Source organism: Centroberyx affinis, unplaced genomic scaffold, assembly GCF_046629955.1.
Source record: "Centroberyx affinis isolate AG114_WGS23_722 - 3 ecotype Tasmania unplaced genomic scaffold, CSIRO-AGI_Caff_v1 ptg001928l_1, whole genome shotgun sequence".
Classification (NCBI taxonomy): domain Eukaryota; kingdom Metazoa; phylum Chordata; class Actinopteri; order Beryciformes; family Berycidae; genus Centroberyx; species Centroberyx affinis.
This window is the reverse complement of record NW_027280290.1, coordinates 339,655-358,309: the sequence shown is the minus strand read 5'-3', so window position 1 is coordinate 358,309 and position 18,655 is coordinate 339,655. Positions and strand designations below refer to the sequence as shown.

Sequence of the window (18,655 nt, the reverse complement as noted above, 5' to 3'; positions counted from 1 at the left end):
ATATTTCAGACGTCTCTGACTGACTGTTTCGTTTTTGTGGAAAAATCTGCCAAATTATAGCATAACCCGCACATTCAGGCTTGTTTAACTAGCTCGGTGGCTGATGTTTTATTGAAACAGGTGACATGAAACAAGCTGTTGGTCGGTTGCTTTGGTTTGCAGAATTTTGGGTTTTGTAGTTCTTCCCCCGCTTGCCTCACGCACGCGAGTCCACTCGCCTCACATGTGGAGCCGACAGTGAATTGATAGCTATTAGCATTCGTACCTGTAGTTCAAGTTTTGTCAGTCATGTCATTTAGTTTTAACTTCGATGTGCATGCACAAACAGCAAGTCCAGACGACGTGGATGGGAGTGAATTGCAAAATGGAAAGCCAGACTATGCTGCTAAACCTGTGAGTAGCTAACTAATAAGAAGTTACTGGTACTTACCCCTAGCTAAGTAAGGTTAGACCTATGGGTTTATGGGTTGGACCGAAGATAATTAAAACCTGAAATTTTGTAGGCTGCAGCTAGTAGGCTACCTCTAGCTACATAATAATCAAGCCTATTGTTAAGTTAGACTACCATGTGTCCCTCAAGTCATGATGCATTATTTGGATATTGTCCACTTTAAGCAAATGCTACAGAGCCATTACATGTGTATCCTAACCATGCATGTTGTTTGTATTTGTCAGACAGAGGACAAAACCAAACCAGCAGAGCCAGTAAAAGAGGCCAAAGAGCATCTGCCACCATCAGACACGCATCTCCTCCTTGTGGATGCTGTCCCTGAAACAGTTACCGTGGGTACTCTTCCTCCTCTCCACTTCCTAAACGAGACAGTGTTTGAGAAGACAGCTTTAGAGCGGGAGGATGGGGAGAATATTCTTTCTCGCACTGCTGGTCAGAGGTCTGATCTCATCTCTGGCGTGTATGAGGGTGGGCTGAAGGTGTGGGAGTGCACTTACGACCTTCTGGAGCTGATTGAGAAAGATGGAGAGACATTTGGGCGGAAGAGGGTTTTGGACTTGGGCTGTGGGGCGGGACTGCTGGGAATACTGGCTCTGAAGAGAGGAGCCAGGCAGGTCCACTTCCAAGATTACAACACTACAGTTATTGAGCAGCTCACACTGCCAAATGTACTGCTGAACTGCCAAGAGGAGGATGTGGAGAGTGAAGATGATGAAAAAGGGAAGGGCAAGGGAAAGACACAAAAGGAGGATGATTGCAAGAAGAAAGTGAAAGATGAGGAGAAACAGGAGGCAAGGGATGGAGACCCACCACCTAAGAAAAGAGCCTTAGATCTATCCCAGCACTCATTAATGACCAAGTGTCGTTTCTTCTCCGGTGACTGGATCACGTTCCTTGCTTTGGCATTGAAGGAAGACCCGTCGCCCAAATATGACATTATATTCACCTCAGAGACCATCTACAACACAGCATACTACCCTGCGCTGCATGACACCCTCCACAGACTGCTGGCGCCAGACGGACTGGTCTATCTGGCCACCAAATCCCACTACTTTGGGGTAGGAGGTGGACTACACCTGTTTGAGAAGTTTGTGGAGCAGAGGGGTGTTTTTTCTGTGGATCACCTGTGGGATGTGGAGGAAGGACTTCAGAGACATGTAGTAGGCCTGCGCTTCAAAATGGTAAAGGCCTCTTGAATTAGTGAAGCAGTCCTACATATGCAGCATGTGCCTTTATTCAGTGTGTTTTCACATTTAGGGTACTTCCATCACTTGATGTATGCCAGGTGGGTGAAAAGTGGAAGTTTTGAAAAGTGCAGCAGCGTAGTGAATACAGACAAGGACTGTCATGGACTGTGTATTCTGTGTTAAAAGGCAAGGTGTATACAGCGATTAATTCAAATAGCTGTAAAACACAAAGTAGTAGGCCTACATATGCACAAACCCACTAGATTTACTGGAGCCAAATGAATTAATACTGAATTTGTTATGATGGCCTTTTAGTCTGTTATATGAAAGCTGTATTACCACAACAGTGGTAAATGGAGGAGGTTCTGGAATAAAAGATGCTGTCTCATCTTCCATTTGCTCTTTGGTTACCTACACCTTCTCTCACTTCCTATATAGACATTTGAATATGTCTGCCAGTAACTGAAGTGCAGTTGAAAGGGGCTGTTACAGGTCTTTAGATGCATGGGGAGGAAAGAAAGGAAATGGGCTCAGTGACCTTTGCAAGTGATTTCCCCAGTGTTCAAACAGCAGCATGAAAGCCCGGCTTGTTTCTGAAGTCCGGCGCAAAATGTCAATTGCAACTTATCCCACCAGCCCAAGGATGTAGTTTGAAAGTGGATTCTAGAGTCACTGCACATCAATGGTGGGACTCTATGGGGTCTCTGTACCTCTCTTTCTAATAATGGATCCTCTCGGTACTGTGGGATTTTACCTTCAATTCCTCTCTGTTTTCTTGAACAAACAAACAAGTAAACATTCACTGTATACTCTCTATGTGCTTCATACACTGCAAAACAAGAATGGCCTGACATGCTATCATGCATGTAGACATTTTGGAAATTTATGCTGATGCACATCCTCCAAATGTAAGAGACGGGAACTAGATTCTTTTGGGAGGTGACCAACTCGGTGTGGAATCCCCTTTTTGTCCAGATCACGGAAATCAATGAGAATTAAGCTGGGTGGACTTTTTCTGGGGGAAGTGTATATCCAGTCCAGTACCAGTCCAGACTAGTTTCTCATACCTGAGTGACTGGGTAAAGAATACGATGAGGAAATTTAAAGAGTTTACACAGGTTCACCAAACAATGACATTGTTTGAATAATAGGGTCTGCTGGTTTTATTAAGGAAACCGGTCTTACCTTCCTGGTCTGGGCATGTCATGTTCCTCTGATTTAACACACATTCAGTATCACATCATTGTCCTGTTTGAACATGACCATAGAGCAAACAAAGTTATTTTTTAGGGAGGCTGTATTATTGAATACGCCCCTATCAAACACTTACCTGAATAAATGAAAACAGCCACACAAATAGTTACATGAATAGACCTTATCCGAAATATGCCTCTGACGCAAGTAATATCATTTGCATACTGACAAATACTATTGAGCATAGGTCAAATATTTTTCTTGGAACATATTGTGTCACCAGCTCAAACATGACTGTGCATTACAACACCCACAGTGTGTGGATAGAATTTCCATTTCCTTGTTATGTAAATATATTGTAGCGTTTTAGCAATGTCTCTCACTTGCACACATACAAATACCACACAAGGTTTCTGTTTGCATATGTCTACCCGTCATACTCCAGCGTGTCCGCTTCGTCATCGCCTCTCCTCTCGACAGCTGTTCGTGGCCTGTGGGGGAATTCCTGGTTCCTCCAGTAGACGCAGCCTTTCCCCTGGTTTCTTTATGGGAACAGGGGGCAGGGCCGGTCAGATGGTTTTCCTCAGAAACTATTATGTGTTGATTCACTGTGAGGGGGCGTGTGTTCACTCCCACTGCTTCCTTCTTACTGGGAAGTGACTGTCAGGCTTACCGTACGGAGGGAGTGCATGAAAAACAGATAGAGAGGGAGGGAGGCTGATGTGTGATGTGAAAGGTGGTGGTATTTAAGGTTCTGAATGTCAGGCAGTATGCTGTATCCTTCCTTGGGACTTGGAGGACATGGGAGAGCGAGCAGACCATGCAGGTGAACTGGGGAGAGAAATACAATGGCTTGTGTGCATTCAGTTTGGACAGCCTTACTGCTGATGCAACACTAAGACATCTTTTGTTGAGATGGGAGTACCGATGTGTTTTTTAAGTTTGAATTTTCAAGAGCGCAGTCTTGGGAAGCCTTTATGAGGAAATTTATTTCTGATATATCCACGATCCAGAGAGTTAACTCATCAGTGAATGATTGGGGTAAGTATTTAGGTAACAAATATATTAAACTGTTTGACTGTTTGATTTTAGGGCACTGGGTACCTTTTTTTATTACTTGTCAAATCTGTGTAACTGCCTTTAAAAGTAGACTAGAGCCTTTAAATGACAAACCCTACTTTTAAAGAAGTGGAATGGAATGTTAAAGAGAACTGGCAGATATCTGTTGTCTCTGCTGTCATGCTGTGTTAATCTATCTGATCTGCCTTTGAGGGGTGTTAAAATGAGACTGTAGGCCTTAAGACCGGGTGAATGCCTTCATGGGGGATTTCTTGTATTGTAATAGGCCGTAGAACCGGTTGTTTCCCAGTCCAACTGCCGGGAAGATAGGAGTTTCCTGAACACGCTCAGGTGTGGCCTTCCTCACAGAAGTCATTGTGCTGTGTTGTGTGTATCCTAAAAGAATGTACTCACATAATGAATAAACTACAGTGACTGAGATAGCAAAGAATCATCTAATGTACTCTCACTGTCAATATTGACTCCAGTCCTTGAGTGGGTTGCTTTGAGATGGAGGAAGAGATCCTGTAATACAGCCCAAATAGTTAATGGAAAACTTTGCCCGCTTTGGAAGGTTCAAAGATGCATCAATCGACTGTACGTCAGTAATCATGCTGTCCTATACAAAGTTCTTTCTCTGTAACTGATGAGTCATTTTGTGCCTTGACCAGAGCAGTATCCCCATGATCTGATTCAAGGCTTGCATCAGCTCAGAGGACTGACTTTCATTTCAGTGGTGGTGAAGCATTTCCAGGAATTCTTAAGTTGAGAGGATGGTTGGATTCCTCAGACGCCCTTCAGCGAAGCTCTCGCTCACCACAGAACTGGAGTTTAATCTCGGCACAGTTTGATTTGAATTCCATTTTGGAGGTTTGTTTTTCACTTTGATTCAAAATGTTGAATTAACATAAAATGCCTCACAATCTATTGCTAAATGATCAAAAAAAAAGTATGTTCTGAATTAATTATTGAAATATGATCCCGATTCCTTGGACTATTACTGATCAATGTTCAAGATCAGCTTTATTCAATGCCACTGTAATGCCCTCTTGCTCAATCTCCCGCCATGTCTTAAGGAAGTTACAGCTGACCTTATCAAGTCATCATCTCCCTGCCTTTCCCAAGAATAGGGAAGGTCATGAGTGGGCGAAACTCAAGGCGCTGTTCGACATATCTCCTAACTGCATTTGCTCTTAATTCTGGTGGTTTAAATGTCTTTTTATATACAGTATATATATTGCTATATATTTTGATTTAATCTCATTCATACATGTATGGTCAATTTATTAGCTGAGTTGAAATGGGTATGATCGAAGTACTATCATTACCGTCAAAGAGTCGTGTAGGATTTTGATGGGCAAGGCACTATCAAAAGAAAAAGCGATTCATGAAGACCAAAGTGTGAGAAGTGCTCTACTATGAGAACTGAATTCCATAGATGGTGGCTACTTCAGGTATCGTCTATGGGCTCAGTTCTTTTGGTATGGTACTAGTTTGTCAGCAACAGAGGATGGAAATCGTACCTCGAGAAAAATATCTTGTCTGTGATGCAGATTTGTGCCGCCATGTCATGTATTTTCTGCCATATATATCACCTATCTTCAAATCATGAATAAGGCAGTAAAGTCAAATTGCATGTGATGTTACTGTGAATAAATGAAATGCATAACTGCTGATCAGAGTAACTTGAAGTAAACTGTTGATGTATATTGCGTATATATTGTTACTGAAGGTGAAGCAAATAAATTTTCCCTTTCATTTATTAAGTCTCGTAACATTTTATTTACCAGTGGTCTCAGGCATCGAAGGACTATGCTTGGTTTTTAACATATATATGTAAATGTATGTTATATAGTTCACAAGAAACAGGGAAGAGTGAGTACAAAGCATTTACAGAAATAAGAGAACTACAGAAATAGCATTCCACACTCTCAACCCACTCATGCACACCACAAATATTCAGATCTTATCTCAGATCTAGTTCCATAAAATCTGCAGCCATAGAGATGGCAGTTAGCTGGATGATCTATAAACATTATGGTTAGATATGACAGTGAACATGATACCAGTAAAGAGACAATTAAATCATTTTTAAATAAAACAACATTATTGGGAATCCAATAGACTTCATGACTCTGACTGGTAAAGCATAAAAACCTAAAACATAGCATGCTGTTACGGGGCCTTTTAAGAGAGGAAGAATCAACTACAGATTTACATTAATATCATCTCAGTACACCAGTACGATTTATTTTAAAGCACTTCTTTTTGCAGTAACAGTTACTCAACCATAATCCGAACATGATCAAACTCATAAAAGAGCAACCCAGATCAAACAATGTGATATGATGCAGTAAAGGAAGAGATAGTAGATGTACTGAGAATTGCAAGTCATTTAGATATAACAATAAAGTAATTGGACAGTATGAACAATACTGATACTATTCAACGTCAACAACAAACAGGTCTGAAACTGTAATAATCAATTTTTATACTCACAATCCATAACTAAATTATTGAAACTGACAAGACGTACTCACTGAAAGAATTCTGTACCTAATATAAACACACAATCAAGTGTCCATGTAGCCTTTCACAGCCTTATATTTTGTGCTTTTTAAATACTGGGTGTGTTTGGTACCCAAATAAATGTAGTTTGGAATTATTGGCAACTTCCTTGTCCTTTTTTGGTTACATTTTCGCCCCCTGAGCGCCTTGCAAAGGGCAGCTTTGTTCTCCACATTATTTTTTATAACCAAATATAAAGTCATTGCCATGTGAGATCTGAGCTGGTATTCTCAAATAGGATGGTCATCACCTCTTCTTTTCCCCCTTCTTCCTCTTCACCACTCCTCTCACATTATCCCCCTCTGCGCTCTTTTCTTGTCGAATCACTTGCCTCTCCACTTTGTATTCCTGCTCTCCAATATAGGGGCTCCCTCTCACAACATACTCCCCTCCTCGATAGGTGATGCTCAAACCCGTCCTGGGATAGGTGCCATACACTCTGCGCAGGTCCTCCCTGACAAACTCTGGTAGCTCCCTGCGAGGACCATACACCCTTTCCAGCCTCCCCCAACACAGCTCCCCTCTCAGGGTGAAGCCCTCCGGCCAAGCCCCAATCTGGGACTGCAGCCTCGGCGGTCTGGGTGGAAACAAAGCCATAGGAACCACAGCTGCTGGATTTGAATACATATGTGGGTAGCTCCAGCATGAATTAGACCATATTACAGGAGAGGGTCCATAGTAGTGGTTGTATTCTTCACAAGCCAGTTCCTGGGGAGGCCTCATGTTCCTGGTCACCGGGTACAGCTGTGTATACTGGGTGGTGATAGGCGGAAAAAGGTGGCTGCTATTGTGCCACTGCATGTGTGGAGTGGGTGATAATGGAAACATGGCTCTGTTGTAGCACAATGGAGGTAATATGTATGCACAGGAGTAGCTCATTGATCCCTCACAGGCAGGTTTAAATAATCTTTGTCCAAGCAGGAACCTGTCAGCTGAAAAAACAGAAGCGGAATCACATATCACTTCATTATTTTTCTTTACTGATTGTATTCAATATGACGAAAGAGATAACAAAACCAGCTTTTACCATATAGCAGTAATGATACAAAAAATAAAGTTCCTCACCTCAGCATGCTTTTTCTGCAGATGAGTAGTCTGTGTGTCTAATAATGCATACTTCTCTGAAATAATGATCTACACAGAACAAACAGGCACTCCTTCCTTGTTATCACATGTTTAGGATAGAATGAGGTCTCTGCCATGTGGCCCAAAGGTAACAGTATCCAGGCAGCAGGTAAACAAATGAGTAGGATAAATCTAAATCATGATAAGATTTGATGACTATACCATAGGCAAACATTATCTTATGTGAATATTCCATATTTTGTAGCATTTTTTTTTTAATTGATTAAAGAGACACAGAAAGAATTGTATTCCAAAGGTGGACTGGCAGTCCCTTCTGCTTGTCCCATTAAACAATTTATATAGCAAACAGTAGAAGGCGCACTAAACCAGAAAAACTGCATAGCCGCGGACAGGTATATTATACTGTATAGTTGCTTTCACATGAGAGACATGTTTGCTGGCAAAAAAATATAGAGATGACTTCCCATTCCTTTTAAACTGTCGGGGCTTGGAATATGAAAAATATCTACACAAACTGCTGATAGTTATCTAAAAAAAATTGTAAGAACTGCAACAACAATAGCCCGGCTCTTTCTTTGAAGGTCCATTTGGCCCCTGAAAAACTTTGGTGCCATGTCTCTGAAATCACACCTTCCTACTATCTGATTCACAATTCATCAACCAATTATCTCCAGCTATAAATCTACACAAACTTAAAACCACTTGATCATTGGCTGCAATAGCCGTCGCTCAGTGACGTCAGGTTATTCATTCAACCAATAGTTAAGTAGTATTTTGCAAAGGCTGAGCAACAGGCTTGGCCCCTGTTGAGTGTAGCACAACGATCGGGTTAAAACAGTTTTCCGTTAGACAACATTACTGTTAGAGTGGGAAGTCTTTATTATTTAGTCATAATACGTTTTTGTTGAATTGTGGGTAATTGACAGAAAGATAACTATATTTGCGTTGTTTTTCAAAGACTAACCACATCTTTTTGAGGCCGTGGCATGGATGAAGTACGGCCTACCAGTGGGGCTCAAGCCCACGGGCTAGCGTCAGTGTTCCCCCCCGGACTGCAGGCTATCTACGGGGAATGCCGGCGCCTCTACCCCGACCAGGCCAACCCGCTTCAAGTTACAGCCATTGTAAAATATTGGTAGGTGCCCTGTCCTATTACTGACCGGACACGTTGTCAAGAGTTGAGCTACTCGAACAATTTTGTTCAGTGATAGCTAGATGCATAACAGTTAGCAAGCTAACATTATACATCCAGACCAGCGACGAAGCCCAACGTTACTTTGTTTTGGGGAGGTGTGGGATTCAGAACCAGAGTTAATTAACATCACCAAATGTTTCTAGTGCTCTACAGGTCTAATGATCTCCCTGGTTAGATTGCAGTCTATGTATATCGAAAGAGATGGCATGTAAACAAAGTCCAGTGACAACAAAAACGACGTGTGATCATATAACTAAATGTTTTTCGTCCTATGCTTCTCACAGGTTAGGGGGCCCAGATCCATTAGACTATATCAGTATGTACCGGAATATGGGCTGTCCAGCGCAGGACATCCAGGAACATTGGCACTATGTCAGCTTTGGACTGAGTGACCTGTATGGGGACAATAGAGTTCATGAGTAAGTACTCTATAGCTCTGACTTGCACTTGAACAGGGAAGGGGAGTCTAAAGAAACTGGGAGAGTGTGCTCATTTTTGTTTGATGTGCAGGTCTTGAGCTTTATAAATTTAATTGGGATGTATTTTTTACATTGTGCAAAGCCAGGGCTATCAGTGATCTTGCATTATTCTTGTTCTGAGTATGCTAAATACTTTTGTTAGGAGCTCTCTCTCAGTAGGAGACCACCTAGAGAGACTCAGTGGTAATGAGTGATCCTCTCTTTTATTCTACAGCATTTGTTGATTTTGACAAGCTTGCTTCACAACACACATACACAGAAGAGCGAGGAATAGTGTAGCAGCTGTTGTTTTGTTTACACACTTTCCCACTGTGTGTGTGTGTGTGTGTGTGTGTGTGTCAGATTCACAGGGGCAGAGGGATCCAGTGGGTTTGGCTTTGAGCTCACCTTTAGACTGAAGAGAGAGGTGGGAGAGACGGCACCACCAACCTGGCCAGCTGAACTCATGCAAGGCTTGGCTCGCTATGTGTTCCAGTCAGGTAAGACACACCAGTATGTGCATCACTGTATTTGAAAAACCCAAAGTGGCACTCTTATCTTTTATGGTTTCACCTGTAGTAAGCTACATACTACAAACATTATTGAAGCAATACGTTTTGGAACTGATTACCTCGAAACAACGTCCATCTCAACATGTAGTCTCATTTTGTCTCATATTCAGTTGTAAAATCACTCAATACTAGATTAAATTACTTTTGAATTTTGTTGAATTGAATGAATGAATGAATTTTTTTGTAGGGATAAAGTAGGGAGGAGAATTTGTGCAGTTGTGTGTGTTATTGTTAAGGGACATAATTTAGTTTTGAATGTAATTTATTTGTCCTTCAAACTGGAAGATTTGTGACAAAGACTCATGACTTGTGTGGTTGATTTTAGTAACAGTTTAATAGTCTAGTAAATGATTTATCTGCACTGGTCATGATACAACAATTTCCTTGTGGCCACTGCTGCCCTGCCACCTATTCATGTCTTTGCTTTACAGAAGAATGTGTTCTTTGTAAAGCCATTGGTACACAGAGACATACATGAACAGAAGAGTGTGCTGCAGGCTATAGGAATAGGCTTAATACGTCGCCCTTGTGTTTGTCAGAGCTCTGGGCATTGCCAGGAAGTCTAATTTCCCCTGTCTTTCCCTTTACCCTCTTAATAGGATTGTTTTTACCAGTGCAAAACAAGAGCACTGTTGTAGTGTTTGTCGTATGTGAATGTGTACTCTGTATGTGTGTGAGAGAAATGGGTATACACTGTGCTGTTAAGTTGCTCAAACCCTCCAGTCGTGTATATAATGTATACATTAAAGGGTGGTCGAGGAGGGAAGGGTGTATTTAAAAGCCATCCAGGGAGAGAAGAAGGCCATTCTCTCCAGGCTCGGCTCCCCTCTCCTCTCCTCTCCTCACCCCCCACCCCTTCTCTACTCTCCAGCTGGGGTCAATTTGCGCGTGGGTGGGCTGGGCCCCTGAGCTAAATGAATGCTGATTCCTGGCCATCTCTCCCCTCTCTTTTCTCCTGCAGCAAATTTGGACTGGGTGCATGTTACCTCCCAAGCAGATGGATTCCTCAGACAGAAACTTAGTTTTCTACTTTCTCTCTCCATTTGGGTCTCTATTTCTCTCTCTCTCTTACTCACGCTCATTCTCTTGCTGATCTATGTCCCCTCTCCTCCTCTTAACTTTCCAGCAGTAATTCTGTACTGGCAAATGAGGTGAATTAGGAGAGAAAGAGTACTCCTAGGCGGTGGCTCAAGCCAGTGACCCAAATGCACTCTGCAAAGGAACACTCCCGGAACAGAGTATTCAAGACAACTTGAAAAGCCTTCTTTTTTTTTTTTTTTCGAAGTTCATGTCTGCTCTTTCCTCTCTTCTACAGAAAACACATTTTGCAGTGGGGACCACATATCGTGGCACAGTCCACTGGACAACAGTGAATCTCGCATCCAGCACATGTTGCTAACAGAGGACCCACAGATGCAACCAGTTCAAACTCCATTTGGCTCAATCAGCTTTCTCCAGGTGAGGACAATATTTGATATTCACGTAGTGTAAACAGCTATGAATCAGGCACTTCCAGGTTCTTCTTTACTACTAACTTGAAACCAGTGTAAGACTACACTAGAGCAAAATGACTGAAAAATGTGTTTGGCAGTGTAAAGGAGGTTTTCAAGGGGAAATGGACTGGGATTCTTTCAGTTTCAGCAATGATGTGCTGCTGCTTGATAAGCTTGCCAAAGGGCCCTTTTCACGTTGGAATTGGGAAAGACTGGCATTCATCGAATCATCACCATGTTAGCGGAAGACACTAGTCAGTAGATAATGTACAAATTTTTCTTACAGATTGCAGTTAAGAGGAACTACATTAGCTACAACTCACGTTAGCTCTCATGCTAACTGAATGCCACCTAACCTGATTTATATAGCTGACTAAACTTATTCATATGTAGCCATCCATCTATGTTAGGTTGAGTGGCATTCGGTTAACATGGTAGATAATGTGAGTTGTAGCTAACACTGATAGAAAGGCTACAGCAGACATAGCTAATCTAACTAAGATCCTCTTACCTACAAGCTGTGAGGAAAAATAAGTAAATTATCTACTTAGTTCAGACAAAGTGTCTTCCACAATCATGGTGATGATTTCAGATTGATTTAACAATTGATTTATCAATAAAATAGTACTGGTTGAAGATTTTGTAAACCAGCCCTCACCCTCACAGTCTCCATTCTGTCTCCTATAGATTGTGGGTGTATGTACAGAGGAGCTACAGGCAGCCCAGCAGTGGAACGGCCAGGGCATCTTGGAGTTGTTGCGTGGAGTCCATGTGTGAGTAGAACTGCACATCAAGCACTGCAAAGCATCATCAGGCTTTTTAAGTGCATTTGTGAGGAACAACTGTGAAATTGCATCAGACATAGCCATGTCTCCTGCGTGCGACCAACTCTGCTTTGGTTGTCTGGGATTGACCTTTTTCTTTAAAACAAATGAGAATTCACTTCATGATTTGATATAGTATTAACTCTTCAGCACATAGTGACTGAACCAATCAAAACCAGGTTATAATGCGGATGTGAATGGAGTTGCCAAATATAACCTACTTTATTATCTATTGTAGCACATTCTTTATCTTTATTCTTCATCCAAGTGATATTGCACAATGATGCATTCTAGGAACAACATTAATTTCAACAGGCAACATACTAGTTCAGTAGACCACGTACTTGTTACTGTTTGTGAAGCAATCGGACCAAAATATTGATGCCTCCAGACTTTTAGGCTGGTGTCACCAACTAAAAATGTTGGTGCCACCAGTCTAAAAGTCTGGTGCCCTACATAACACATCCATTGTTGTGTGCGACAAACAGACCGAGTTCTTACTTGTTCATTTATTAACTTGGTGTGAGGGGCTTGAGGTTAACACCATCTGAGACTTGTGTGAATGATTTTCCTGTGCAGTGCTGGTGGCCCGTGGTTGATCACAGACATGAGGAGAGGGGAAACCATTTTTGACATCGATCCACACCTACAAGTAAGGCTTTGTTAAGTTCTGCAGACTTGGCTAAGGGCAGTTTGTCATATTTATACAAGGGGAGATAAATTATATTCCCTGTTCCACAGCTGTTAATTGTTTGTGTATGATACTTTGTCAAGAACAAAGTCTAGATTCAGTTATAGCACTCAATTAGCTGGGTACTACCCCAGAGTTGGAAGATTGCCCCCACAGCTAGAACAAGTACACATTCTGTAGAGTCTCACAGTGCATAATGCGGTGATGACATATAGACCTAAATCATGATCAGTTAATGTGATCATATATTATAAAATACTAGAGTATGTGTTGTCTTGTGAACATCAAAGATTATCACATTGCGTGACATCATCAAATCCACTTACATTAGAGGAGGATTACAGGAATTTGGTGAAAAATTGGAGGTTAAATGTGAAGATTTGAAGTTTAAGTGCTATGACCAAAACTGTCCATATATCATGGTATAAATAGCCAAATAAAAAAACTGCAGCACCAACTGAAACTGATCCTGTAAGGGACCCAGGAGCAAACCTGGGTATCGCAAGCAAAATATCCCCTACCCTTCACATGTATAAAATATTTTAAAGAGAACACTGTATAGACGGTTTATTTTTCAAGAAGTTGCATTTGACTCCAGCAGTATTTAGAAGCCCCTATCGTCAGCAGTCTTGATGGAACGTCTTCTCACTTCTCATGTTTGTGTGAGCTAGTGTTAATGATTGCGTATGTGTGTTGCTCATCCAAGCAGGAGAGAGTGGACCAGGGCATCGAGACAGAAGGCTCCAACCTGAGCGGGGTCAGCGCCAAGTGTGTGTGGGACGATCTGAGTCGACCGCCAGAGGATGAAGAGGACAGCAGATCCATCTGCATAGGATCACAGCCGCGGAGGCTCTCAGACAAAGGTACGCTAAGTCCCTAAGGAGCAGGTCAGAGGCAGGCGAGCCAAAGCCAAGGCAGCAGATCCCCTAATGAAGACTGAGCAGATTCAAGAAAGCTTAAATAATGTGTACACAGGGGTTCTGGCCTCATGCTGCCAACCGTGCATGATGGGATAATTCCATGGTGATCTTGTGGTGTGTGTGTGTGTGTGTGTGTGTGTGTGTGCGCGCGCGCGCTTAACAGACACAGAGCAGATCAGGGAGGCCCTGAGAAAAGGACTGGAGTTCAACAGCAAGGCAGCACTACCACCCATCAACAGCCAGAGACAGAGCCATGAGAAACCTCAGTGAGTGTCCCTCCCACACACCAACACACACACACAGACACACACACACACACATACAGTCACACTCACCTCGCTTCACCTCAGCGCAAGGGCTACATACGGATAATTCTCTCCAACATGTGCAGCGACTCAGAGCCCAGCCGGCGTCTGAACTGTTATCACGCCTGTTTCTTAGCTACCAGCACAATATGGCAGATTGTAGCTATTCCTTTGTGATTTTTCCATAGACAATCATTGGGCCATTTGCAGAGCCAGCCGTATCAAAGGTAAGAGCACTCTGCGAGGAGTTGTGAAATTTGTTTCCGTACATGCCCACTTGCAGAGAAAGGCCAAGGACCTGCCATTTTCCTTCACAGAGTAGTTGTTTTCCAAACAGCCATCCTCTCTTTTCTGACTGTATCATTTTCTCTCTGTCTCCTCCCACTCTTCCTTTTCTCTTCTTTGTCTGTTTCTCAGGAGTCGGAAAGACAGTTTGGAGAGTGAGAGCTCAGCAGCCATTGTTCCTCATGAGTTGGTGCGAACACGACAATTGGAGAGCGTCCATCTGAAATTCAACCAGGAGTCAGGCACACTGCTGCCCCTCTGCCTGCGGTACGGCGCCATTATTTCTCTCCCCCACACACACACACACTCACCATATTTTCCCTAAAGACAGACAGATAAATAATAGTCTAAATGATTTGGCATACAAGGATTTCTTTTTTTAATCTTTCACCAGTATGTGCATGGATGTATTAAATTATAGGCTTATGTAACATTATCCTGATAATATTTTGTACTACTAATAAGGTTTTGTACTATTTATATGAACCTATTTGAAAACAAAATTTGGGATTATTCTAAACATCAAACAAACATGATTCATACCACCTGATTTTGACAAATGGAAAAACACCGAAGCAGAATATTTTTTTTTTCCTTTTTCAACTCTCCCTTTCATTCCACTTAAGTGTCATGAAGTGTCATGTTAGTGTGTCCAATGCTATTTTAAGTGAAGAAAATAACAATGTTTTCAAAATGCAAACCACCTGGACTGAAAATAAGCGTAAATTGTAACATGAACTGGGGCACAGAATAATGTATGCATCCATGCATTCATTTTTGATCACCTATAGCTTGCAGGAAAGAGATGTAAAGTGGCCTCCTGCTGTTTATGCTAAATAAGCCTAAGAATGGGGATTTATGTTCTGCTAGACAACATGTGTTTGGCTTTTAATTTTAAAGAGCGGAAAGGAGCCTGCACCCTGTCACAACAAAAACAGTGTACATACAGAGGCTTATGGCACAAAAAGAAAGAAAAATTGAATACATGAAGTGCTATGGTGACAAAAAACTGAGAACAAAGGTGCAGTTGCAGTTTAGATTAGATCATCGGATTTCTGCTCTTTGCTTCTTGATATGCTATATGTCATGTGGAATTTACACACCTGTGGCTGATGATTATCTGGACTTTGTTTTAAAGAGTGCTGGCACACTGCTATTTCTTTGGATCATTTTTGCAATGCAAAACACAGCAGTTACTGTCTAATATGAACTATGGAATTTTGATAAAACGTTTCTCTGGTGGCGCTTCTCTCTACAGCCGGGAGACGAGGATGAACCTGCTTTATGTAATCGCTGTCTCTGTGGGAAAGAACAAGGCCACAGTCATCTCACAGAGAGGCCTTTGTGTGCGAGAGGGAAGATAGACAGAGAGGGAGAGATGTGCAGGGAGTTAAGAGTGAGAACAGTATAAAGGGCCCAAGTATGAGATACCTGCACAGGATCTGAGTGTGATTACGTCAAATGCCGCCTACAGACTGTGTGACTTTTAAAATCCAAACAGGCTGTGAAAGTGAAAAGAATTTCACACTAAACAGAATTTAGCAGATTTCAGTTCTCTCTATCATATGGGTGCTCAAATCTGGAGGTGAGCTAGGGACAGGAATGGCACATTTGACACGGAGGAGCATGATGTACTGCAAATCTCATGGAGCGCTCACCTATCCACTGTCTTTTACAGCGGCCGGCTGCTCCACGGGAGACACTTCACTTACAAGAGTATCAATGGAGACACGGCCATTACCTTTGTGTCTACAGGAGTTGAAGGAGCCTTTGCTACTGAAGAGCATCCATATGCAGCCCATGGCCCCTGGCTTCAGGTACACACACACACACGGTCTCCATGCGGTGCTTTCATAGTTAATGTATGTACTTGACTGACTGCTCTCCCTCCTCCTTAAGATATTGTTGACTGAAGAGTTTGTGGAGCAGATGCTTGGGGATTTACAGGAGCTTAACACTCGCGAAGAGGTGGGTTTTTATATTTTCACAAAGTTAAGTTTTGTTTTTGTTCAACTTAACATTTTAAGTACCTTGTATTTCCTTTCTGTTTTTATAGACAAAGTTACCAAAGGAGTACAGTTGGCCAGAGAAGAAGCTGAAGATCTCTGTCCTACCAGACTCTGTGTTTGACAACCCACTGCAGTGAGACAGGGACTATACACACACAAACACACTACTTTATCCTTGTGTCCTTACATACATCTCTGTCCTGACTGAGAACACACTAACAAAAACACACGTAGACACACACTCCCAGACGAGACTATCATGAACATGAGACATCCCAGGACAATCATGGACCCTGGGCTGTCAAGGGGCTCAGATCTCTCTTGCATTCCCCCACTGGACGGCCAGAGACTGCCTCACTCATAAAGACTATCAGATTATACTGCGCTGGTGACACCTATGGAAGATTCTGGATGATCCAATATAGAGGGTTGATCTGAAGACTGTTGACTATTATTGCATTCTCAGCCTAGCCCCACTGTTTACAACGTCGCTCTGAGGCTTGAATGTTTTGGAAAATGTTCAGTCAACCTCAAACCTGCCTCTCCAGATGGTTGATCTGGTGGAGCAGTCATTATTGGTGACATGCTAGCCGTAGGGCGCAACAGGTTGTCATTCCTCCAATAAAGCCTGCCATGGTCTCAGGTCTAAGACACACTATAGAAGACATCACTAATGGAGTTAGGAATTTGAGTTAAGTTCACCAGACAGGCAAAATAAAATAGTCCTAAGCAATAACTTGGTTGCACTCCTCAAAATGTCAAGTTATATTTATTCCAGCGGCCATAGTAAGGGCAGAAAAGCCACCCATTGAACCTTTTTAATGGTGTTCTTTTCAAATTAGTTTTTATGTATAGTATTTTCAAATGCTGGACATTTCTCTTGTATCTGTTTATGATCATACCAAAGTTATAGCAGTTGGCACTCTGCTGCCAATGCTGTCTGTGTGTCATATGCGTCATGATTCTGTGATGTTGACGTGTCAAACTGAACTTTTGTTCCTTACCTGCTTTTGTCTGGGATAAACACGCATTTGAACTGTTTTCTCATATCTGTCAAATATTACAGGTACAACCACCTTTTTTCCCCTGTGCCAAGAACGAGCAATATTTTTGAATGTGTTTTATTGCAATTTTGTTGAGCTTGATGTCTGTTTTAATGTCATGAAATGACATAAGTTGATCTTTCAGAAGGGTTTTTTTTTTAGTACAGGCTGAACAGAGCAATTGTCAAGGTCCACTATACATGTTCAGAGACTTCTTAATGGCAATCCATGTTCAGTATCCTCTCTCAAGTGTTGTCTCCAGTGGCCACATAAATATGAAATTTATTTTCTGAATTGCTTTGCCCTATCAGTAGGACTTGCTTGGAAGTGAGTTAGAGTAAAATTCCTCAGTGCCTTGAGTTGAAAAGGACCATGTATTCTGTGGACTGTTCATGCTGCCTACAGCTCCTGGATTATTAAGATACATCACTTTGAATCAAGGCTGCTGTATTCAATGTGTTTTTCTGATACTGCCATTGCATTCCATGTTTGTTAACCACAGAGCAAAGACTACTTCAACTACAGTGTCCTCTTACAAAAAAAAATAATCATCCAACATGTGTTGGCACATCTTATTTTTGTTTGTCTTTTTTATTCAGAGTGACAATGTAAGAAGTTTTGAGGGCATTCATACAATATTTTGTAATTACTGTCTTATTTCACTGATCTGCCTGTTTGTCTGTAATCCCAAGTGCATTAAAGGTTATAGGTATTTACACAGTAAAGCTGGAACAAGACTGACTTATTGTTAATTACACTGACACCACACTATTGCAAGAATACAAAGGACCCTCTTTCTATACTATACTGTATATTGTGCATAGTAAGTTAGAGCATTCCACTATGGTAGTAGTGTGTGGATGAGATTTGTTATTTGGTGATATAAAGGCAGCAATAATTTCATATGTACCCACCAGAACATTCTCTCGCTGTGTGGATGGGAACAAAGGAGGGGTTCCTAAACTTTTCATGCATGGGCCCCCATATAGTTGCATATTAGCTCACAGATCACCATTTGATAAAAATTGATCTCAGACCCCCATCTGAGAAGATTTTTTGTGAGTTATATATGATTCCGTGGAAACTGCATATTTGCCTACGCTGTAGGTAGACAGGTATTCAAAATATTGCCAAATTCATACATTTTCATATGCAATTATTTAAAAAGAAATGGTGAAATAACATTGTTTCTCGAAGTGTTGCGGACCCCAACTGGGACTGGACCCCAGCCAGGACCCCACTTTAGGAACCACTGATCAAAAAGGTGACTATATAGTCAAATGTATCCTGGTCATTTACAATCTCTCCGGTAGAG

General features: G+C 41.8%; 2 protein-coding genes across 4 annotated transcripts; both read left to right on the top strand.

Moving 5' to 3' along the window:
- Positions 1–31: 31 nt before the first annotated feature.
- Positions 32–2,536, top strand: mettl18 (methyltransferase 18, RPL3 N3-histidine). The gene is made up of 2 exons (XM_071530467.1): positions 32–393; positions 676–2,536. The coding sequence occupies exons 1-2, from the start codon at positions 289–291 to the stop codon at positions 1,645–1,647; spliced, it is 1,077 nt and encodes a 358-aa protein (XP_071386568.1). The 5' UTR covers positions 32–288; the 3' UTR covers positions 1,648–2,536.
- Positions 2,537–8,340: 5,804 nt separating this feature from the next.
- Positions 8,341–18,053, top strand: sufu (suppressor of fused homolog (Drosophila)). Of its 3 annotated transcripts, XM_071530457.1 has the most exons (13): positions 8,341–8,680; positions 9,025–9,159; positions 9,562–9,698; positions 11,086–11,228; positions 11,951–12,036; positions 12,667–12,739; positions 13,485–13,641; positions 13,862–13,964; positions 14,192–14,230; positions 14,421–14,555; positions 15,967–16,105; positions 16,188–16,256; positions 16,345–18,053. In XM_071530457.1, the coding sequence occupies exons 1-13, from the start codon at positions 8,532–8,534 to the stop codon at positions 16,432–16,434; spliced, it is 1,455 nt and encodes a 484-aa protein (XP_071386558.1). In that variant the 5' UTR covers positions 8,341–8,531; the 3' UTR covers positions 16,435–18,053. The 3 variants fall into 3 exon arrangements, with proteins under 3 accessions (XP_071386558.1, XP_071386560.1, XP_071386559.1); XM_071530459.1 differs by lacking the exon at positions 14,192–14,230 and having other exon boundaries at positions 13,488–13,641; XM_071530458.1 differs by lacking the exon at positions 14,192–14,230.
- The last annotated feature ends 602 nt before the right edge of the window (positions 18,054–18,655 follow it).

Excerpts from the sequence above, each read along its gene's own strand:
- sufu (XM_071530457.1), top strand. The coding sequence starts at position 8,532 with ATGGATGAAGTACGGCCTACCAGTGGGGCTCAAGCCCACGGGCTAGCG. Across the intron at positions 9,699-11,085 it reads TCGCTATGTGTTCCAGTCAG|AAAACACATTTTGCAGTGGG; the intron begins GTAAGACACACC and ends TCTCTTCTACAG. Across the intron at positions 14,231-14,420 it reads CAGAGCCAGCCGTATCAAAG|GAGTCGGAAAGACAGTTTGG; the intron begins GTAAGAGCACTC and ends TCTGTTTCTCAG.
- mettl18 (XM_071530467.1), top strand. The coding sequence starts at position 289 with ATGTCATTTAGTTTTAACTTCGATGTGCATGCACAAACAGCAAGTCCA. Across the intron at positions 394-675 it reads CAGACTATGCTGCTAAACCT|ACAGAGGACAAAACCAAACC; the intron begins GTGAGTAGCTAA and ends TGTATTTGTCAG.